We start from the raw sequence: 18,624 nt of genomic DNA on the forward strand, positions 1-18,624 counted from the left end.
TTTAATATCTACCTTATGTTCAAGCTATTGAAACTTACTAAACTAACTAAATCTCTTTTGGCTTTGTGAATGGTAAAATCGGTTTATTGTATAACCTGACAATCCAACTGCATGCTGTTAATAGTTATTTCAGTGACTGAAATTGAGGATAACAGGAGATGGAGAATATTTGTTTTATAAAACCAAATCATAATAATAATAATAAATATGTATTTATTTCTACACTAAAATATATAACCTCTTATATAACATGTACACATAGTAACATGTTATGGATTATATGGCACACGTATTCTTTGTCATTTGATAACAGCATGATTTATACTTTACATGCTTTCGGCATTTTACACTTTTTTTCTCAGTCTGTCATGAATATGTTCGCTCAGATGAATATTAAACAATTTTCAATAGCATTCAAGGTTTATGTCGGGGAGGGGAAAAGAAGTTTAAATAATTGCCCCTGACTTTGATGAGGGAAAGGACAGGCAACCGGGTGCGGACTAACGCCAAGCAAGCTCCAGCAGAAATCTGGAACCCATAAAGCCTCAGACATCTCCTGGAGAATTAGACACAGCTCTCCTCATTGGCGGAGCAGCCCACTTACCCCCTTCCTCCACCATCCACCAGCTAGCGCACACTTCCTGCTTCCCTGTCTGGCTCTGACCAAGTCACACCCAACGGAACTGCGTGCAGCCAATGGGGGCAGCGCGCAGGCCCTTTGCGTTACTGGACTAGTATAAAATGGGAGGAGGTGGACCAGCCCGTCAGAAGGTTTGTTGATGTTCTGAATGCCAGATTGAGATGGGAATGTGAAGGTGACACCTTTCAACAAGGAAATCCAGTCTAATGGAGCTTCAACGGCCGTAACTTGAGAAAGACCGTTCTTTTTTTTTTATGCTTAGGAGGAAGAGAACATTTTTTAGTCTAGCTTGTGAACACCATCTTCACTGTAGAAGTGTCAGCGCGCGAGCGAAAGGGACGAAATCAAGGAGTAATAAATAGCATACTGTCTTTGTAGGGAAAGACAGTAGGACTTCAGTAGGACGCTGCATACTGTCTTTGTAGGGAAGGACAGTAGGACTTCAGTAGGACGCTGTCTGTCTTTGTAGGGAAAGACGGTAGGACTTCAGTAGGACGCTGCCATGCGAGAGGAGGTGTCCTGCACCAACTCCCCCGAAGGAGGTCTTGGAGCCAGTGAAGAAGAAATGGACAGGGGGTCTAAGAAGACCCTCCAAGGCCAAGGGGGGAATCGAAAGCGGGTTCCGTATCCCAAGAAGGACGGCCTCGGTCGGCCAGAGGAGACAGGAGCTGGAAGCCCCAACAGTCTGCTTCCATCTGGGCCAAAGAGGGTGAAGAAGAGCCCCACGACGGTGGTCTCCGTTGCTCCCTCGACGCTAGGCCCTGGGCCGGAACAGCCCTTCGAGGACCTGCACACTCAGCGCGTCATTGCCAACGTGAGGGAGCGTCAACGTACTCAGTCTTTGAATGACGCATTTGCCTCCCTACGTAAGATCATCCCCACACTGCCTTCGGACAAGCTAAGCAAGATCCAGATCCTCAAACTGGCATCGCGCTACATTGACTTCCTCTACCAGGTGCTGCAGAGTGACGAGATGGACGCCAAGCTGGCCAGCTGCAACTACCTAGCCCACGAAAGACTGAGCTATGCCTTCTCCGTCTGGAGGATGGAGGGCGCCTGGGCAATGTCCGCCAGCCACTAGGGTCCCTGTTAACCTCTCTCCTCTAACCCCCTCTGCTGTCCTCATTCCTCTAAACCCACTGTCTCTACCTATAGACCTATTTCACAACTCGTAAAACACACATTTAGATCCTCCCGCTTTCTCAGCTTTAACACTTAACATCTCAAGCCTTGCCATGCATGGCTCCTCTCGCTCTGTGTATATGCTACCCATTCTCCATTCTGTGATAATAATAGTGTTCATTATCAACATCAGTGGAACTATTTCTGCAGCTATATACCTGTTCACCCTTTACCCTTGTTCCCCTCCATTTATTTTTACATCATTCTCTTTATTTCTTGCCGTACAATTTAGCCCAATGCAACCAGCTGGTCCTGTGCATTCCCTAAAGGTATGGGCACACCAACACGCCGTATAAACATGACAAACACACTCACTCATACACGTGTGCGACCGTGCACACACCTCTGTTTTACCCATGCACTTGTCACTGTGAGTGTGTTACCCATAGGCACTTGTCAGTGCATACAGTCACTATGTGGCACCTTTGGCACAACAGTAGCGTGTTATGTTATACACATTATTATTCTTATTTCAGCTTGTGAAAACAAAATAAAGTATTAACATAATATATATTACAAACCACAGCAAAAATAAAACAATATACAATATACGTAAAAAAATAGTAAATAATAGTAGTAATTGCTAATAGTAGTAATGTAATATAATGGCCTCAAACGTTATCAAGGATGCAGCTACTTGTATATGCAGGGAATTTATGATTAATGTTTATACAAATTTGTTTTTAAATCCAAACATTGTGTGCTTCGAGGGATAAGTATTCTGTATTGTTAGAAAGTGTTTGATTATAACACAATCCCCCCTGGCTCATTGGCACCACAACAACGACTAAATTATTGGTTTTATAGTTACAATCCTCAACGAATTGGCACATTCTTTTTAGTTTTGCATTTATGTACAAACTAATAGATTATACAAGTATAGGCATACTTTATCCACAAAAAACTTTGAGAAATATACATATTCCAAGATTTACAATGCATTTTACGAAAAATACATTTATGGAATGTATCTCTTCTGTAACATTTTAGTTTAAAAAGTGGTTTTGCATATTGATTTGACTTTGGTGCGTTTAGTGCAAATTTCAACGCGTAACTTAAAAAGTTACAAATAAAACCAAAAAATATGAACTGTCAGAACCCCAATTAAAAAAACATTGAAAAACAACAACAACAAAAAAACTACGCATTTGTCGTATACCATTAATTTTGGTTAAAATATTGAATCAACCAAATTAATTAAAGAGCATAATATGTGGTTGCTTTTTAAACAACGTTTTTATAACAGCGATATAAGATAAAGTAGCAGTTCCACATCGTTCATGTCTATAAAGTTGAATGAACAACACATTCAAACATTATGCCAGCCCAAGTTAACCTCGGTGCTTTTTGGCAGACATATTATGTATGACTGGATGCCATTAAAAGACAACCACTTGTTTTTTAACGTGATGGATGTTGGATAGGGCCTATTATTTATCTCAACAAACACATAAACACACACAGTGTCTTGGACAGGTATAGGAAGAAACAACAGAGGGAAAGCAAGGGAAAGGGAAAAGCATCTCTCTCTCTCTCTCTCGCTCTCTCTCTCTCTCTCTCCCTCTCTCTCTCTCTCTCTCTCTCTCTCTCTCTCTCTCTCCCTCTCTCTCTCTCTCTCTGTCTCTCTCTCTCTCCCTCTCTCTCTCTCTCTCTCTCTCTCTCTCTCTGTGTCTCTCTCTCCCTCTCTCTCCCTCCCCTGCAGCCTTGCCCTTTCTCTTCAGGATCTCTTGTATCCAGTGTCGTGCAATCAGGCCCCGGCAGGGCCCAGACAAGCAGGAACCTTTAGATTGGAAACAGTTGTGAGGCATTAGGAAGGTGTGTGTGTGTGTGTGTGTGTGTGTGTGTGTGTGTGTGTGTGTGTGTGTGTGTGTGTGTGTGTGTGTGTGCACGCACATGCATGTGTCTGTGTATACGTGTGTGTGTGTGTGTGTGCCAGGGGGGCATGGGGGTTGTGAGCACGTATGTCAGCATATGTGTGTGAGTGCAAGTGTGTTTATACGTGTGTGTGTGTGTGTGTGTGTGTGTGTGTGTGTGTGTGTGTGTGTGTGTTAGTGTACGTGCGCACACACCAGTACTCGTGTGTACCTGCGTGCGCGCATAGGCATGTTCACGTGTGTCCATGTGTGTGTGTGTGTGTTTACACGTGTACATATAAGTAAAAGGGGAATGCACGTGTGCAGATGTCGTTTTCAAAGATAGTATCTCACGCGCTCATATCCTGGACTCGTTTTTTTTTTTCTTCAAAACATACATTCTTGAATGCCCATGGTGGCTCGTAACGCCTCGGAGGCAGCACAGATAAAACTGGAAGAAAGATCAATTAGAAAAATAAGACCGGGGAAAAGCCTAGTCAAAGACAGTAGATTAGGACGGAAAGCCAAAGGTAGTAATATAAAGTATGAAGAGTTACTACAGGGAGTGGAGGAGGAGTGTTCAGGTCTAAAGGTGAATCTGCATGTCTGTCTGGAGGAGGAGAGGAAACGCAGAGCTTTAGATGAAATATATCACCACGAACACCTGCAAACATGAATGGACACTGACACACATTCAGACATCTGCAAACTAGTAAGCACGCACACACACACACACACACACGCACACACGCACCCACGCATGCACGCACGCACGCACGTGCGACTGCAAGCCTACGTACACATAGACTAGAGGGCAAATGCCATATGCTCATGCACACATAACTACACACTATGTGTGCAGCTGTGAACAAAGATGAATCAAAGATTACAGAAGCATGTGCAGGTAGAGTGTGTAACATAAGATTATAATCAACTACACATTCACACATAAAGTATGTGCATGTGGACACATTTACTTGAGTACTGTACTTAAGAACGTTTTTTTTGGGGGGTAGTTGTACTTTCTTGAGTATTTGTATTTGTTTTTATTTTTAGGTATGACTTGCATTTCACTATTTCAAAGACAATATATTGTACTATTTTCACTCCACTACATTTCAAGGAACGGAAAAAGTACCTTATGAATACCTTAAGCTCTATTTCAAAAGTTGTGAAATTAGCAGATCTATAAGCTCACAACGTGTAACGGTGCTTTGCATTGTGAGCTAGTAGATTTTCACAATTTCTTTATATTGTTTTTTTTATTCCTGGAAAATCTTTTAAATGTCCTTGTGAACATTTCTAAAATGTCAATACAGCAATGCATTGATATTAAATAGAAAATGTGACGTTTAGAATCTTTACTTTTTAAATGCATGTACCTTTGAATACCCCAGCACAAATACTCCAGTTCTGTAACTCAAGTACACACATTTTGACAGAGCATCTTATCCACTTGTTGTCGAGTCAAATCTGACCAGGATTATCTATACTTTGACTCGAGCAGTGAGTCAAAGTCCACCACTTGGTCCACCGTCCGCTGGTATTTACTGCAGTCTCCAGACGCACACATGCAGCAGCAGCCTGCCATGTGCACAGTCCAGAACTCCAGGTGTTACAGTACTATTAAAGCCACGCCGCCTTTTGCTGCAGACTTTGAAGATTCCTCCAGTGCTGTGAATAGAAACCCAAGGCCCTCGCTCTCCCCTTTACATGTGGAGGGGAAGCATCCTTGCGCGCGCGCGTGCGTGTGTGTGTGTGTGTGTGTGTGTGTGTGCACGTGTGTGTGCGTGTGTGGATGTGTGTGTGTGCGTGCGTGCGTGTGTGCGTGTATATGTGTGTTCATGTGTGTACGGGTGTGTGTGCGTTTGTGTGTGCGTGTGTGTGTTTGTGTGTACGGGTGTGTGTGCGTTTGTGTGTGCGTGTGTGTGTTTGTGTTTGTGTTTGTGTTTGTGATTTCTGATTCGATGCTGTTTGTGGAAAGATAGCTATAGAGCACAATCAAGTATATGTACATGTATATGTATACAGTATGTATGGATGGAACACAAATGTGCACGTGTGTTCAGTTCAGCCAGTGTTTAGGGTGTGTGGGTGTTTGGCTCTAGTGTGCACTTCAATTTATAGCGTGAGAGAGGCTGCTGCTCTGTTTCAGCTGGCAATAACAATACACTCTATTCTGTTTATCCTCCAATCAAAATGCCTGTCACTGCCGCTCTTTTCTCTGCTGTGTGTGTGTGTGTGTGTGTGTGTGTGTGTGAGAGAGAGTGAATGAGTGAGTGAGTGTGTGTGTGAGCTTGCGTGCATGTGTGCGTGCGTGCGTGCGTGCGTGTGTGGTAGTTTTGACCGACCAGCTGTTGGATGCTCTGCTCTGCATATTAAACTTCCAGCTTTAATTTTGGCCTGATCTAGGACCAGATGTAAGGTCCTTTGCGGCCAATCTATAGTTTAAACGCCTTGCATGAAATAGGCCCTTTCCAGAAGTAGTGGGCTTCTGAAACTCATCTTTATTTTTAGACGGTCAAACTTCAAACAATCTGCAGCAAATGCAGGTGGTGTGCGTGTGTGTGTGCGTGCGGTGTGTGTGTGTGTGTGCGGTGTGTGTGTGCGTGCACGTGTGCACGGCCGTGCATGTGCGCGCGCGTGTGTGTGTGTGTTACGCAGCTGGATTGATAGAGCCACGGAAGAATAATTTCTGGTTTGACACGTAGGCAGGAGAATTGAAACAGGAAACTCTGGATGATTAAAACAGCGTTTGGACTCGGATGCGTCCCTGTATAAAAATGGTGCAAATAATTATGTCCTTATCTTTCACAATCCCTTAATAGCTTAATGTCATCAGTGTGCAATCGATCACCAGTTACACTAAGTTCAAATAAGTAACAGGCCATACGAAAGGTCAAATGAGCACAAAATGAATGCATTCGAGAGATTATTATGCGTTATCACGTTAAAGCAATGTTAGGGTTTACACCTCACAGTTCAAATCATGTTGTGTTATCAGGAGGGTGGAAAGATTTGTCATTCTTTACTTGTAAGATGTGAGGGAATTCGTTTGATGGTATGACACTGTCCAAGACTTTCTTCATGTCTCCCGTCTACTAGAAATGTCTCTCTCTCTCTCTCTCTCTCTCTCTCTCTCTCTCTCTCTGTCAGGATGGAAAGGCAAACTGTAATTAGGGACAATTCAGAATGCTCCAGATGAAATGTTTACTTGTCAAAACAAGAGAGGAAGCAGAAGTTTAAGGAGTTGTGTGTGTTTTTACACAAAAGACTGTGCCAGTGACACAAACACTTTTATGTTCTGCATGTAGTAGGCCTATACTATATTATATATGGGGTAAAAACTTTACTTCTGAAATACTTCTGTTAAATTTGTATTTTTAAACATACACATTAAAATATTTGTATTAAATGTGAAATGTGTCTTCATTGAGAGACAGCCATGGATTTGCTGTTAACCGTTTTGTCTCTGTATGTTTCTCCTTTTCCTAGAAAACTGACAAAAGAACCATTCTGTGTCTCCCTGACACAGAAATATGTTCCCCAAAATGCCTCTACAGAGACCCCCCTTTTCATCTAAGAATGTCTCGTCTTCTCTTTTGTCTCCAAGTGGACTGGACTAAAATGTGCTTTTTTTAAAGGACAAGACGTCGAGGTGCATCTTCGCAGCTCAACTGCAACAATTTTCATTTCTTTTGAATATTCCCAAAGTATGAAACAATCCGAAGTATGAAAAAAAAAAACACAAGAAGAGCCAACAGCCAGCCGGGACTGAGGAGACAATGAAACCAAATATCTGTTGGTTGGGATTCCTCGGATAATTAATACCGTTGATAGCAAACCATTTCAAATGGGACGATGATGACTCCCTGCCAGAGGAACATTATGATGAATAATGATAATGGCACAGCGATTGATGGGTGGTCACGGCCAATGAATGTTTACAGCTAAGATGCTAATAAGCTAATCGCTCCAGGGCTCTTAACCCCACCCCGTCCCCATTTTGTGGGTAAAAGGGAAGAGCGTGAGAAACACGATGAAAAAGTTTTTCTGCTTTTGTACTGTAGTACAGCTCCTTCCTCTGTATTTTCTATTTAACGTGACTCTGTGTGGTGTGAATTTACATTACGCATCACATTCGGCTTTTACATCATGGAAAAATATTCAAGGGAAGATTTCTGTGCGAATGATAAGCCACTGATGTCAGACCACCCACTATTCCACTTTGTGTTTTTTATTCCTATAGGATACCATTGAATGAAGTTATAGATTATAGATTTCTAAGACATCAAACATTGTATTGCCGTGAGTGAAGTGAATGGAGTTCAGTTCTGCTGTTTAAAGTGAATATAGAAAAATGGTACTTTAGAATTCAAGAAAGGCTGATTAATAATCTATTGAGTAGGCCTATTTCATCCAGCTTTTTTTTGGACCTTTGCAAAGTTTATGCTGTGACATGTTCTCAGTGAATGGAAAATGCATTTAAAAACCGTAGAACATTCTTTGTAAATTGAGCCAAAATTCTCATGAAGTGGTTATACCGCTCTACAGCACATAGGGAAAAGAAACATCTTATCCATAAATAGTCTAATTGCTGGTTGATCGTGTCTCTTTTGTATTGTGACATCTGCTTTTCATTATTTTCATTATGTCAGCTCCTGTGGATAATAAAATGTTTTGATGATTTTTTTTTTCTTTTTGAGTGCGATATCTCGATAATGTCAGACTTTGCATTCAGTAGCAATTCTGAAGTGCGCGATACACACACACAGAGAGAAATTAATAGTAATACACAAAAAACATTGTCACTTATAAAATGAACTTCACGAATGTAGTACTGTACACCAATTAGGTGAATATAATTTCCCTTTATTAAGGAAAATTTGTTTTTAAGACAAAAGTAGAAAAGACAAAAGGATGACAATTGAAACAAAGTTATGTACACTGTACAGAAAGAGACTACCAGACCAGTCATGGAGAATGAGATGTGTACTGTACGTGTCTTTGTAACTTGACTTGGCCTGTTAGTAGTTTTCATTAAGATCCAGTTTACTAAGGCTACCTTCACACAGGTTGGTCAGCATAATCATTTAAGGCACATGGGTTGGTCTTTAAACTACAGCATTTACAGGGTTAATTATTGTCGAGAACAAAAGTACAGAAAGTATACAAAATGATTTAAGATAAAAAAGACGTAAGGTTCAACTCGTCATGAATGTTCCTCTGATAAAACTCATTAATAAGAAATTAATGTTCAACTAAACAACAGCAACAGACTGTCACATGAGGTGTGGAAATACAATAACTCACTAATATGGTCAATGGCAATATGCAGCCATTGATTGCGTTGACATTTTGTACGTTGTTTTTCTGTCTGTCTTCAAAGCACCACAATGCACAGGAATTAAGAAATACAAAAAAAATATTTTAAAGGTTTTCGTAGCACTGTCAGTTTTGTCTAAAAAACATGCAAAAACAGTCAGCACTTCAAAGACAACATTTTTTGAACAGGGAATCAATTTAGATTTAGAGAATGTTAGTGAAAAAAGTGAAGTTGTTTATACATGTACATCCTTCTGTGCCTTTGGTGATATTCAACTGTTTAGCATTGAAAAAAAACAATCACAATCTTTAGAGAAAGTCTTTGAAGTTATTTAAGCCATGCCAGCTCCATGGCTAGCATATTGTTCTCATAAGCTTCGGTTGCTCTGTCTCAACCTGTGTCCAATTGCACTGTACGCATATGCAACTACCTCCATGTTATGTTAAAAAGTCACTGTTTGGTCCAGGGAAGGAAAAAAACATCCCTGATGTTGACTGTAGAAATAGTAAGGCACAAGATTAATTATCACTTGTTGCGTGCGTGCGTGCATGCGTGTGTGTGTGTGTATAATTATATATAATTCTTTTATAAAATACAGCAGGAATGCTAATCCACAGGTGGAAACACTGGTCCAACTAAACCTAACATTATCAAAATAAGAATTTAAGACACAGGTTAATTTATCTAAAAATACAACCCTCTCTTATACCTGAGGGTATATCTGTTAAGTGCACTTTGTTTGTCTCTGTGAATGTCAGAAGACCAAGAGATAAAGCTGTTCTTACTCAGAGTCACATAGTTCCAAGTCAGGGAACCATTCATCACTAAAGAGTAGTTCCTCATGTCCACGTTGATGTGGACGCGTAATCTGTATACAATCATCTATGTGTGGTGCTGTTACACTCTGTGTATGTGGTTATAGGCAGCATGGTGCCTTATCCCATTCTGACCTGAGATCAGATTCTAAAAATGTCAGTCGTTCTTTGATTTTTCAAAAATAGCAGACCTACAAGCTCGTATCGCGCCACTCGGTGGCGCGATATGAGCTTGTAGATCTGCTATTTTTCAATAGCTAAAGCACGACATGATGCTGACACCAAAATGGGTTCCCGTTCAGAATGGGTTAAAAGCCCTATTTCTTACTTTGGCTATTCAAAAATAGCTGATCTACAAGCTCACAGTACTGCATTGCAATGTGCACATTGTGAGCCTGTAGAGCTGCTATTAAAAATATATAATAGATTTTTATTTTATCTTGAATTTATTTTTAAAGATTCGGACGATTTTCATCCATAATGACAGGCCTAAAATAGGGACGGCGGCGTTATTGTTGTTCATCTGCATCGTCATGTATACAATCATCTCTGTGTGTATGGAAGACATCACACCATGGGTATTTGACCTGTTCCCTGCCTTGGTTGAAAGATTTGTTTGATTTGCATTTCCTATATATTTTTTACCCCCACCCGCTTCTGATACTCAAATGACTGAGGCATGGACAGATTACCAACGCTTTCCCTTTATAAAGGAACGCTGTTAAGACTGCTTTGTCTGCATGCATTCGCCCAAAAGGGAGTGATAATAATAACGACCATGGCGGTCGAAGGTTGTGCTACGTCGTCAACTCCCTCAGGAGGTGAAGAAAGAAAGAAATTCTTCTCAACATATAAAACAACATGAAACATACACAGACAGTACTGTATGTTTACTGTAACATGAAACATACACAGTACTGTATGTGTCACTTCACCGTAGCTACACTCCTGTGTGTAAAAGAAAAAAAAATAAACTTACATGATGATGCATGTACAATAAACACCAAAGTAAAACGTTTTACATATGCATATTCAAATGAGCTTTAAAAAAAAAAAAACACGAGCGAAAACGAGATGTTTTGTTGTCAACAACCCCTGAGGAAGCTCCAGGTGGAAGGTGGTCTTCTCTGTCGTATGAATGGAGCTTCTTCAGGTTCAAACCCCTGAGGAAGCTCCAGGTGGAAGGTGGTCTTCTCTGTCGTATGAATGGAGCTTCTTCAGGTTCAAACCCCTGAGGAAGCTCCAGGTGGAAGGTGGTCTTCTCTGTCGTATGAATGGAGCTTCTTCAGGTTCACATTTCAGACCGTAGTACAGTGCAAAACAAAGAAAGAAAACTCAAGTCTCTGATTCTTTTCTCTTTTTTTTCTCTCTCCTTCATTGGCGTCTTTGTCCCATGCGGACATATGACATCATCATCAGAGTGGGACGTCATATGCGTCTTAAGTGGTGGAGGAGGACATATTATCTGTTCTTCTTCACGGACGTGTCCGTGGGGAGGACGATACTTCCTCTTCTCCGAGGAGGTGGGCTCCAGCGAGCCGCGGTGAGCTTTGACCTTAACAAGGTTACAGCAGTGCAAGTGGTCTCAAACAGCTCTACTGGGACACATCTCTGAGGTGGCTCTGCGCAGAGCTGCGGGGCTGTGCTTCGTCAAGTCTCCCCCATGCTGCTACGTCAAGTTGCTTTAACTCCCAATGGGTACAAACAAAGTGAGTGGCGGCCATGAATTTAAAATCCTTCAAGTCTGTTTCGGGGGTTACGTTTACTTCCTTCTCTCCTTCTTGCCCCAGACAATGATGTCCCATGCAGGGGAAAATCACAGAGATGCATCATGGGAATATGAGTCCTTGGTCTCCTCCTTGCTGTTTGTCAGTGAGTGGTTTGTTTGGTTGGATAAGGCTTAGTGTGTGTCCAGTAGTAATGCAGTTGGAGGTGGCAATGTTTGTGTGAGGCTATATGAATGAACTGGCCAAAAGGAGGAGCTGGTCCCACTGATGATCCATTTGCATGGTGTGCATGTGCGCGCGAGTGTGTGTGTGTGTGTGTGTGTGTGTGTGTGCGCGTGCGCGTGTGTGTGTGTGCGTGCGCTTCAGCACAGAAAATTGGTTGAAGGAACTCTACAGGGATTCACCATCTTTTTCCATGAGTTCATTTGGATGTTGTCTTTCAAAAGAAAAAGGAAAGAAAGAAAGAAAAAAAAAGAGACAAAGAACAATTTCAGCTTGTTTATATGAATAACATATTACACACACACAATACGCTCGCGTGTGCGCACACATGTATGCACGCACCCGCACGCACCCGCACGCACACGTACGCACACACCATAAGATTGTATTGTATTGATAATGGAGGTGGTGGTTACCTGTCCGGGGTGTGGACCCCCATGGAGAGAGCAGCCAGCGCGCTGAGGGCCTCGCTGTCTGACTCCCGCCTCAGCCTCAGCCTCTGAGCCTGCAGGTAGGACACATCCACCATGGAGGCCAGGGGCTGGACGCTCTGCCAGTACTGACCTGCAGAGAGAGAGGGTCAGAGAGTCAGAGGGGCTGGACGCTCTGCCAGTACTGACCTGCACAGAGAGAGGGTCACAGAGTCACGCTATCGCTTTACAATGTTCTCATCCTTAAGCCTGATTTATAATTATTCCTACGACGGTGTCCTACGACCCAAAAGTGTCACGTCTGCTCCTCTGTCCTTGGACTTTGTGTTTGTTCCTTTTTGGACTTTTTCTTGTTCCGTTTCAGTGTCGTAATAATGTGTTGTTTTCCCCATGCAGGCCAGTACAATGTTCTGTACTTTAATGTTCTGTGTCTTTCCTGTCTGCCTTGTTTGCTGTTACGTGCCTTGTCTCGCCCCTCCCTGTATTATTGTAACCCTAGTCACCTGTGTTCCTGTTTGCCTGTTAACCTATCCCAGTGGTGATTGTCTGTTTTTCTGTTTGCCTGTTAACCTATCCCAGTGGTGATTGTGTGTGTTTCTGTTTGCCTGTTAACCTATCCCAGTGGTGATTGTGTGTGTTCCTGTTTGCCTGTTAACCTATCCCAGTGGTGATTGTCTGTGTTTCTGTTTGCCTGTTAACCTATCCCAGTGGTGATTGTGTGTGTTCCTGTTTGCCTGTTAACCTATCCCAGTGGTGATTGTCTGTGTTTCTGTTTGCCTGTTAACCTATCCCAGTGGTGATTGTGTGTGTTCCTGTTTGCCTGTTAACCTATCCCAGTGGTGATTGTGTGTGTTCCTGTTTGCCTGTTAACCTATCCCAGTGGTGATTGTGTGTGTTCCTGTTTGCCTGTTAACCTATCCCAGTGGTGATTGTCTGTTTTTCTGTTTGCCTGTTAACCTATCCCAGTGGTGATTGTGTGTGTTTCTGTTTGCCTGTTAACCTATCCCAGTGGTGATTGTGTGTGTTCCTGTTTGCCTGTTAACCTATCCCAGTGGTGATTGTCTGTGTTTCTGTTTGCCTGTTAACCTATCCCAGTGGTGATTGTCTGTGTTTCTGTTTGCCTGTTGTTAACCTATCCCAGTGGTGATTGTCTGTGTTTCTGTTTGCCTGTTAACCTATCCCAGTGGTGATTGTCTGTGTTTCTGTCTGCCTGTTAACCTATCCCAGTGGTGATTGTCTGTGTTTCTGTTTGCCTGTTAACCTATCCCAGTGGTGATTGTCTGTGTTTCTGTTCACCTGTTAACCTATCCCAGTGGTGATTGTCTGTTTGCCTGTTAACCTATCCCGGTGGTGATTGTCTGTGTTTCTGTTTGCCTGTTAACCTATCCCGGTGGTGATTGTCTGTGTTTCTGTTTGCCTGTTAACCTATCCCGGTGGTGATTGTCTGTGTTTCTGTTTGCCTGTTAACCTATCCCAGTGGTGATTGTCTGTGTTTCTGTTCGCCTGTTGTTAACCTATCCCAGTGGTGATTGTCTGTTTCTGCTTTAGTACTGTAGACTCAATGTGAATGCCCGGAGAAGTTGCATCATTCTTGCATATTTCATTTGCTGCGTTTGCCTCCCCGCTGGCTGTGTCAAACCGCAGCAGGGAACGTTATCAATGTGTTCAATTCATAAAGTGAAATTTATGTTGTTAAAAAATATATACTTTGAGTAATAGGTCGTAAAGTTAGGGTTACGTGGATGCAGGTTGTTGTCGGGGACTGGACGTGTGTGTGTGTGTGTGTGTGTGTGTGCTTGCGCAATAACGGATCGCTACACCTTTACCAACTTGTTTTGTAAAGTAGCGGCTAGCCTACTAAAGCCTACATTCATAAATAAACATGGTAGGTTAACAGGAGTAGCCTTCTCAACTGTCTACACAAACACATGACACTTTTATCTGGCTCCAGATCAGCGGAGCCGCCTGTCAGGATTCCCAGTCCAGGTCTGTAGTACTATACGAGCGTTAAACTCTTCATGCGACATGCGACAACATTGTGCGAATGTGCGATGGAACCCAATCGCCTCCATTCTCTGGTTATATATGCTGTACACTGCATTGTTCATGTGCGCAGTGGCGTGCACAGATAGACACTTTTGGCAATGTGTTAAAAAAAAAAAAAAAAAAAAAAGGGGGGTTTCTTACTTTGTAGTGTGTGGACCATGCAGTGACATTGATCAAATCTTGATAAAGAAACGCTTCTACTATATTATTTAGGCCCCCACAATCTAAAGCTATGTTTCTATGTCAGTGGTTCTTCGATAAAATAAATAAATAGCAGACCTACAAGCTCGCTATGAGCTTGTAGATCTGCTATTTTTCAATAGCTATAAAGCACCAAAATGGGTTCCCGCCCCAAAATGCGCTGCACAAGGTGCCCTTTTTTTTCACTTGAGCACCTGCCCCTCTAAATGTCTGTGCACGCCACTGATGCTGTACACTGCATTGTTCATGTGCGTAACCTTCAGCATATTTGATATAGGCCTATGTTTGATTATAGACCTGATGTCCACGGGACATCTTTACGCATCGCTGCGTATTTTGCGTAATAAATAATGCCTTCTCTTTCCTTCTCGTGTGCCTTAAATACCAACTTCTTCATCTCACAATGGCACATTCATTCAGCCCCTATATTTATTTTATGCGATTGCATTCACACCTGCGCTGATCCGCACTCTTTGACCAGGATTCGAATGAGCCTTCAGTTCACGCCAAACGAAGCGCTCTTTTCCGACAATACGCAGCAGGATTTGTTTTAACCATAGAGTATTAAAAGGATAGAGACTGATCTGGCGCGAAGCTCCGCCCCCTCCGCTATTCATGTCAGTGGAAGTTGCTCAGTGGCGTTTTGAAGCACCCGGAAGGCTGCCGGAAGTACCGTCTATTTCCGCATTTTTCGCTGATTCAGCGTTTGGGCACCAAATTTTGGTGCCCAAATGCGGAAGTGCAGCTGGGCTTTAACATTGGGCGCTCGGTTGCACGGGGTTTCCTCGTCAAGAATCCACAGGTCCGCCTGCAGTCCTTTCTCTTACCACTAGGGGCCCAGCGCTTCAACATTGGAATGCCTAGCTGGCCCCTTGGTTTTAACCCATTCTGAACGGGGACCCATTTTGGTGTTAGCATCATGTTGTGCTTTAGCTATTGAAAAATAGCAGACCTACAAGCTCATATCGCGCCACCGAGTGGCGCGCTACGAGCTTGTAGGTCTGCTATTTTTGAAAAATCGAAGAACGACTGACATTTTTTTAGAATCTGATCTCAGGTCAGAATGGGTTTTAATCAGACCAGTGTGTGTGTCCAGTGGAAACCTCGTATGAATCTGATCTCAGGTCAGAATGGGTTAATCGCAGTAAGCATGCTGGTGTGAATGTGACCTTTGTCCATACAGTATACATATGCCCCAGTGTGTTCAGTACAGTACAGTTCGTCGTACTGTATATGATGTGGTGCAGTTCTAGTTAGTCTTCTAGTCATTTTGAAGTTCCTACTGTAGGTACAGTATTTCCCCAGTCCAACAAAAAGGTGGAATATGGAGATAAGAGGCTTCTGCCCGACAGCATATAAATCGGTCGTGTATCTGAAAAGTGCCATTATCCCATTCTGACCTGAGATCAGATTCATACGAGGTTTCCACTAGGACACACACTGGTCTGATTAACCCCATTCTGACCTGAGATCAGATTCTAAAAATGTCAGTCGTCGATTTTTCAAAAAATAGCAGACCTACAAGCTCATAGCGCGCCACTCGGTGGCGCGCTATGAGCTTGTAGATCTGCTATTTTTCAATAGCTATAAAAGCATAACATGATGCTATAACACCAAAATGGATTCCCCGTTCAGAATGGGTTATTATTACATGTCCATGTACATTATAGAGAAATATGACTTGGCTTAGTGTTGTAGTTGTACAGTATATGATCTGGAATAGGAGCAAAGGTCTGGTAATAGTTGTGGCAACTACGTTGCCATGTCTGTGGTCATTGAACACGAGTTCTATGCATCACAACCGTCACAATGTGTAATATTAAAAACCCGCAATCTAAGCCGCCATGTTGATATATATTCAGCAGCCAACACTCAAACTTAATAATCTATTATTTGCCCCAAAGTCTTGTAGTTACGTCTGTCCTCTGACATGTGGCAAGAGGATCAGTCACTTTACTCCAGTGTGTGTGTGTGTGTGTGTGTGTGTGTGTGTGTGTGTGTCTGTGTGTGTGTGTGTGTGTGTCTGTCTCTCTCGGCGCATGTGCGCCTTCTGTGTGTGTGTTCTCTCAGAATGCATCCTGCATATATTTCATCCCAGGCCTAAATTATGGGCTTAACATTCTTGTGGTTTTGCAAATATTTTTAATTAATCTAATTGGGTTGGGATAACATTTGTGTGCAATCAGGAGGGGATGTTGCGAAGGTCGTGTGCCAGAGACGTGTTTGAAGATAATTGGAGACAGGGCAGCTAGTGTGTGTGTGTGTGTGTGTGTGTGTGTGTGTGTACACGCCCATGCATGCATGTACTGTATGTAAGTCTAAATTTCACAGGACATCTCACATTTACCGATTCCCATTTTGCAGAACAAAAAACATTAAAGGTTTTATGACATTCATTTTCATTTATTTTTCTTTTTCTTTTTTCTTTTAGGTTTTATGACCTCAATTACACCCAAAAAACCTGAACTTTGAACATTCAGTGGATTTTCTGTGGTCTGAAGTTTTCTTTGGGGTTTGGAAGCCTTTTGAGCTACAATGAAAACAGGCAACACAGTGAAACAGTGACATCTGCTGGCAAATCCCATTGACATATATGGGATTTGCAGTAAGTGATGTCACTTACTGCCGGCAAATCAGAGCACCTGTTTGAGCCAGAAAACCCCAGATCACAGAAAATCTACTGAATGTTAAAAGTTCATGTTTTTTGGGTGCAATTGAGATTAGAAAACCTAAAAAAAACAAGAACAATTCCAAAACCTTTTTTTTTAATGTCACAATCCCTTTAAAAAATTGGACCTTCCAGACTGTATGTGGACATTATGGGGACCTTCCAGACTGGATGGGGACATTATGGGGACCTTCCAGACTGGATGGGGACATTATGGGGACCTTCCAGACTGGATGAGGACATTATGGGGACCTTCCAGACTGGATGGGGACATTATGGGGACCTTCCAGACTGTATGGGGACATTATGGGGACCTTCCAGACTGGATGAGGACATTATGGGGACCTTCCAGACTGGATGAGGACATTATGGGGACCTTCCAGACTGGATGAGGACATTATGGGGACCTTCCAGACTGTATGGGGACATTATGGGGACCTTCCAGACTGGATGAGGACATTATGGGGACCTTCCAGACTGGATGGGGACATTATGGGGACCTTCCAGACTGGATGAGGACATTATGGGGACCTTCCAGACTGGATGTGGACATTATGGGGACCTTCCAGACTGGATGAGGACATGATGGGGACCTTCCAGACTGGATGAGGACATGATGGGGACCTTCCAGACTGGATGGGGACATTATGGGGACCTTCCAGACTGGATGGGGACGTGATAATGACCTTCCAGACTGGATGAGGACGTGATAATGACCTTCCAGACTGGATGAGGACATTATGGGGACCTTCCAGACTGGATGAGGACATTATGGGGACCTTCCAGACTGGATGGGGACATTATGGGGACCTTCCAGACTGGATGGGGACATTATGGGGACCTTCCAGACTGGATGGGGACATTATGGGGACCTTCCAGACTGGATGGGGACCTTCCACACTGGATGGGGACATTATGGGGACCTTCCAGACTGGATGGGGACATTATGGGGACCTTCCAGACTGGATGGGGACCTTCCACACTGGATGGGGACATTATGGGGACCTTCCAGACTGGATGGGGACAGACACCATGCTTGCGATAGATATGCTGCTTTCACTCCGACCTTTTGAACATTTGAATGGGATGCCTAATGCCTAAATCAGCGGTTGCCAAACTCTTACATGCCTACTGTAGGGCCAGAGGCTATTACATGGACCCCCTGTTGGACCCCCTGTTGACCCCAAAATGACTTGATATTTTATTGTTCTGCCTGGAGGCCGTGGCCTTCCCTTTGAAATCCTCTGGCCTAAATCAGCTGTAATATTATGTTGGAGAAAAGGGCAGTAACAGAAGGGATGGGACACAAGAATGATATAATATGATATATAGGAGGAGGCTGGTGGTTGGTGGCTCAACAGTAGCAGTGCAAGGACAAGTTATTTAACTTTGAGAGTTTACAAACGGAACCAAATGGACCTCAAATATATAAGATGAGTGATGGAAGAATATTGGTAATAATAGTAATAATTGTAATTTTCAAATAAGCACAATCTACATTACAATAATTCAC

The 18,624-nt window shown here is 42.8% G+C and overlaps 2 protein-coding genes across 5 annotated transcripts in view; one reads left to right on the plus strand and one right to left on the minus strand.

Moving 5' to 3' along the window:
• The first annotated feature begins 756 nt into the window (after window positions 1-756).
• On the plus strand, window positions 757-2,334 carry LOC310863597 (twist-related protein 2-like). The gene is made up of 2 exons (XM_083772053.1): window positions 757-991; window positions 1,087-2,334. Exon 2 carries the CDS (start codon window positions 1,143-1,145, stop codon window positions 1,719-1,721), a length of 579 nt encoding a protein of 192 aa, XP_083628179.1. The 5' UTR covers window positions 757-991; window positions 1,087-1,142; the 3' UTR covers window positions 1,722-2,334.
• Window positions 2,335-11,257: 8,923 nt separating this feature from the next.
• LOC310863352 (histone deacetylase 7-like) overlaps window positions 11,258-18,624 on the minus strand; it is a 97,126-nt gene continuing 89,759 nt past the window's right edge. For 3 of the 4 annotated variants that reach the window (XM_083771625.1, XM_083771624.1, XM_083771626.1), the window contains exons 24-25: window positions 12,182-12,329; window positions 11,258-11,979 (exon numbers count right to left, since the gene is read on the minus strand). In XM_083771625.1, the coding sequence (XP_083627751.1) occupies window positions 11,934-11,979; window positions 12,182-12,329 (194 nt within the window). In that variant the 3' untranslated portion in view covers window positions 11,258-11,933. The remainder of the gene's footprint in view (window positions 11,980-12,181; window positions 12,330-18,624) is intronic. The other variant, XM_083771627.1, reaches the window with a different exon arrangement.

Source organism: Protomyctophum parallelum, assembly GCF_964188405.1.
Source record: "Protomyctophum parallelum genome assembly, chromosome: 8".
NCBI classification, from domain to species: domain Eukaryota; kingdom Metazoa; phylum Chordata; class Actinopteri; order Myctophiformes; family Myctophidae; genus Protomyctophum; species Protomyctophum parallelum.